Here is a 5,666-nt window from a genome sequence, read left to right as displayed (position 1 = left end):
GTGTGTGTGTGTGTGGTGTGTGTGTGTGTGTGTGTGTATGTTTTCATATATAACTGAAGATATAATTTAAACTTAGCAACTTTTTTTAAAATCTTTGTAAAATTTTTGTAAATTAGTCCATTTATAATTATAGATATTTCAACCCGCATTTTGCATAATTAGAAATAATTATCATTTGAATTCTATTAATCGATAGCTTACATACTCTGTAACTCCAACAATTACATCAAATTCTCTTATATAAAAATAAATATTGCATACCTTTTTCAAGGCTATTTTTTTGTTAAATCTTCGTATAATGTAACCTGTAATCATTCCAATAATATATGGACCAATTCGAATCCATGGTGGGAAGTATAAGACATCTGCAAGTTTGTACTGTTCATCCAAACTGTAATAATATAAAAGTGTTTATTTACTTAAATAGTTTCATAATTAATCAGATGCTTTGCAACTTACGTCGGTACGTATTCATAAATGTATGAGATATAACCGCTTAAGATAATTGAGCTTATCAAAAGTGTACCTAGTATTACAACAGCCATGTAAAAATATCTGAAATTTATAGCTCTTATTTATTCAGATACATGAAAATATGTAACATTCTATTTAATGACGTTTAACGTCGTTTAACTTACACAGTTGACAGAATTAAAAGCGTCAGACCGATTATAAAAAATTGCATATCGCTGGATAGATACCAACCCCAGGACAAGCACTACAAGAAAATTTCAATATAACTTTGAATAGGAACTCTCTCTTGCATAAGTGTGTAATATCGGAATGATATTATACTTAAAACTGTATTCCAAAATTTACTGCCATTAAACTGAAAATCTATAGTTTACGTTATGTGCACTTAGATTTTCAGTCCTGGCAATAAATTTTGGAACACAGCCTAAATTGACATTGGTACCATCGTATTATGAGCAAACAGATTATTTATGTATAAGACATTTCTCCACCAATATTTTGCGCAAGTTTCGTGTGGTCTCTCCTCAACGTAGAATTGCGAAGTCTTGTCGTACCAAGCTGATGTCAATTGCGTTATTCCTATCATCGTTATATAAGCCGGTGTCAATCTTAAAAAAAAAACTTCTAGATTTAAAAACTATAAAGAAAGCAATTATTATTATTTGGTTCGTTGTTAAATTATATTTTTTATTATTTTGTTCATACATATTATTGATGCTGTCATGCTTACAGCGTCTTTGTTTATGGTCGCGTAAATTTAAGATAACATTAGAAACGAACCGGATATATCTCTTCATTATGTTGACAAAGAACTCGTTTAGCTTCTTTTTGTAATTAATCGGATTAATTCGTTCCTTGTCTATTTTATTCTTTAAATACAAGTATGCCAGTAAAAATCCGCTTAGAAAGAAATAAGTGTCGACCGCTATAGTTCCGTTGCTGATCACTTGAAGGGGAACACTTCTGGTTTTTCTCCATATCCATATTATATTGTCTATATAAATGAAACAATTTATTATGCATGGAAAATGACACATTAGGAGACGTAAATAATCCATTCTACAATTTTTGTGTCAGTATATACTTACCGAAATAGTCCAGCGAGTAAAGTATGATGTGAGCTATGATTATCCAAAGCATGGACAGAAATCTTATGCCGTGAATGACGGCTATTGCTTCAGTGTCCAATTTTGTGTTGAATATTATTGTCGTGCTTGTGTAAACGGAGAAACACATTAATATATTCCCAAATTTACTTTTCTGACGTGAAGATGACAACTCTGTCATTTGCATCTCCTCGACCGTGTTTTCTACATCTAAATCACAATTCAGAATGTGTATTCATTAAAAATTGCGAACGATGTTTGCCGGCAAATGCAAGAAAATTATTAACAAGCAAATAATTGGAAAAAAGATATTGCACTATAGGAATAAATAATCTTATACGAGAGAAAAAAATATCTTCTTTTGGAATTTTATTAAAATAATGATTCCAATTTACTAAAACTGTTTTAGTGTTTCAGTAAAACGTGAGCATGATTTCTTTTTTAAATACAAGATCGTCATAATAAAAGCAGTATTACGAATCCATTACCGAAAAAGCTTAAAAGTTTTACAATTAGTTAAATATACTTACTAACAGTTTTAGTCTTTGCCTTTAAATATGTTTGATACATGAATATATTATATATTGTACCGCTTATCATCAAGGCAAAGATAAGCACTAAACCGGCACTGAAATGAGAAAATTAATATTTGCGGATATCTCTTCCGCTCGTTTCTCAAAATCTCGAAAGAGACATGAAAATTTAACGTATATTATTTTATTTGTAAAGTTAATTTTTTTGTCTTTATGTTTTTCGACATACCATATGAGGGGTGTCGCACCACTTAACAGCCATTGGTGATCGTCTTTTAAATTTTTTACCTGGATTAGGCTGAGATCCATGGAATAGAGATCATTGATTAAAAGAACTCTGTCTCTAAATATTCTTTCTAGAATGAAACTTATATTATTCGTGGAACAGGATGCGGGCAAACAGAGACCGAGTGTAATCAGATCCTAAAATATATATAAAATTTTTTATATAGAATGTATAAAAAAGTATTCCTGGAAAAAGGAACTTCTGAATATCTCGAAGAATATAAGTTTTATAAAAAAATAAAAAAAAATATTTTATGCAAAAGTTATAAAATTTAAAAAGCTTTATTTACACTAAAAATAAAAATAAAAGTAATAACTTTCAATGGCGTACAACCTTGACAAATGTTATCATAAACAATATTTATAAAATATCTCGGTGATCTAATGGCTTAGAACTGCTCCTACGGAATACAAACGAGGGTTCAAGTCCCAGCCGAAGTAATATTTTTCCCAATAGATTTAACTTCTTTATAATATTAACTTCTTTATAATATGATCATGGTAGCATCAAATTATTAAATTGCTTATCAATTTAATTCGCGAATACTAGAGTAGTTTTAATTGCGTTTATATTTCATATAAACAATTCAGCGCGCAGATCTAAGAAAAGTACAATATGATATATACGCATGTACATACATAGTGTATATTAATTATTCAAGCTTGGTTTATTTAAAGCAATAAAGATCCAGCTTTGATCGTAATAGATAGTTTTCTAGTACTGATAACATTTAAAAGATTTTGTGTCAGTTAGACGTTTTAGATAATATGTACTAATGTAACGACATACAGTAACTTTTAAGTTATAGAACTGAAAAAATATTCAATGAAAAAATATTTTGTTATAGCATTTTAAAAAACTTAGAGACTTACCTTGCCTAATTTAAAATAAAAAATTGAGGGTTATTTTACTATTCAACTCTTTCACTATCATCGGGAAATATACGTCTCACTTCTTTTTTTATAATATTTTGTCTTGTAAATCTCACAATTTCGAAAAAGTAATTGTGAAATTTGATTTTTCGGATTTTTAGCTAAATAGTCACTTAATATATTTTGATATGTTTTTTAACCCAATTTTTTTTTATGTAATTATTTTTAACAAATTAAAGTCGAAAAAAGAATGTTTTTTAAAGAAAAAATTGATTTCTTGGAAAATATTAAATACAGATATCTGAAAATTTGATCAATTACTCTTCTAATAGTGCAGAAAAACATAAATTTATTTAATATTTTTTTGCATATCAGATTTTTTTCTAAACAATAAATTCTGCGGTATAGCCATACAGATTTCAGTTTCTGAGTATATAAATAAATAAATTAATTAAGCTTAATTTTTTTTTAATTTTTTCTGACTATTTCTACTTGTTTTCATAATATTAATATTCTTTTACTTAAAATAGAATGTTTTTTGCGTAATAAGCATAAATATGCAAAACATTTTGCAATATAAAAGAAAAGCTAGAATTCCTCTACATCTACGTCGTTAGCTCTGGATAATGCTAAGACGGAGTGACTATGATATTTATCAGGCAGCCATATTATAGCTGCTATTTTAAATTTTAATATTGTCTTTATTATTTTATTTTATATATTAGGTGTAGTAAAAAGAAATCCATTATTTTTCCATTCAATTTCATGCAAAAATAATGGATTTTTTTTTACTACATCTAATATCTAGCAGAACCCAAAAAAAAATGAATCTACTGCAAATTTTCATTAATTTATTAGGTAATGGCGGCCATATTTGATCTGCCATATTGAATTTGAAAAATCCAACTTTAAATTCGGAATCAATGAATTAAAAAACGTATGTAATCAATGTTTCAACAAAATGTGAAAAAGCTTAATTCGGTAGTCAAAAGATCAACATGATCTTACCTTCCTGATCTTGATGATGGCACCCAAGGTTAAATTAATAAGATCAATAAATAAACCTTTTTAAACCCTACAGTTTTTGTTTGAAACATTTTTTTATAAAACTTATAATTTTTGAGATGTCTCTTTGATAACAAGGAAAGTTTCAGTTGTATTACAAGAACTATCCAATATCTCAACTGTGTATTATCATATTTGTAATATTTGATATATATCTGAAATATTATCATTGCGATGTTTCTGCAATCTTGATTGAAACTTTATGTCTGAAATGTTCTTGCAACGTATAGTTCTTTCAATATTGCTAGTGCAAAGTTTCTAAGAAAGTTCTTAAAAATCCTCTATTTAATTAATGCAAATATAGCAATATAGCAATGTCGGATCGATTATTTTATACACACACACACACACACACACACACACACGCGCGCGCGCGCGCGCACACACATTTCATTTTATTTTATTGATTTAATATATTATACAGAGATTTAATATTATGTATATAGATATAGCTGGAGGTAAAGCGCATGTAATGAGTTTGAAAAACTTCTCCTCATACTTTATATTTTTCTGTTTTGTAAGATTTTTTTTTAAAGATGATTATACGTGGGATACTCTGATTTAATAATATACTATTAATTTAATAATATACTATTATCCGCTGTTTTCCTATAGATGGTTTTAGCGGTAAGTGATAGACGAAATAAATAGATCATGACGAAATAAATAGATCATAGACGTCATACAATAAACTTGGGCATCTATCAACATAATCCCATAGAAACATTAGTCGATTTGTGTCTGTATCATAAAGTTATTCTCGATTGAAAATATTAGTTTACGAGCCAAATTCTCGTCATTTGCAGGAGGTTTTAATTTTTTACTTCAATATGAAGAAATCTGCGGCTGAGACTCATCGAATGCTCTCAAATACTTATAGTGAGGCCGCTATTAGTGAAAGAACATGTCGTGAATGGTTTCAATGCTTCAAGAACGGTGATTTTGACGTCCAAGGTCATGCTCTGTATTTGGTGGGCGTAGTGTATTATGAACTGTTAAAACCGACTGAAACAATCACAGGCGATCGGTATCGAACGCAATTGATGCGTTTGAGCCGAGTATTGAAAGACAAACGGCCTCAATACAACGAAAGACACGATAAAGTGATTTTGCAGCATGACAATGCTCGACCCCATGTTGCGAAAGTGGTCAAGACATACTTGGAAACGTTGAAATGGGAAGTCCTACCCCACCCGGCGTATTCTCCAGACGTTGCTCCCTCTGACTATCACTTGTTTCGATCAATGGCACACGGCCTGGCCGATCAGCACTTCCGGTCTTATGAAGAAGTAAAAAATTGGATCGATTCGTGGATAGCCTCAAAAGATGA

At 29.6% G+C, this 5,666-nt stretch overlaps 1 protein-coding gene across 1 annotated transcript in view; it reads right to left on the bottom strand.

Annotated features, from left to right (window-relative positions):
• The window catches only part of LOC108687426 (nose resistant to fluoxetine protein 6-like), a 15,678-nt gene that overhangs the window by 2,586 nt on the left and 7,426 nt on the right, over positions 1-5,666 (bottom strand). Inside the window, 8 exon segments of the mRNA XM_018193178.1 lie at positions 262-391; positions 460-555; positions 639-718; positions 917-1,082; positions 1,255-1,468; positions 1,563-1,790; positions 2,111-2,208; positions 2,343-2,536. Of these exon segments, the coding sequence (XP_018048667.1) occupies positions 262-391; positions 460-555; positions 639-718; positions 917-1,082; positions 1,255-1,468; positions 1,563-1,790; positions 2,111-2,208; positions 2,343-2,536 (1,206 nt within the window).

The sequence above is a fragment of the Atta colombica genome, unplaced genomic scaffold (genome assembly GCF_001594045.1).
Source record: "Atta colombica isolate Treedump-2 unplaced genomic scaffold, Acol1.0 scaffold207, whole genome shotgun sequence".
Taxonomy (NCBI): Eukaryota; Metazoa; Arthropoda; class Insecta; order Hymenoptera; family Formicidae; genus Atta; species Atta colombica.
Note: the sequence above shows the minus strand (reverse complement) of the source record. Positions and strands in the feature narration are given on the sequence as shown.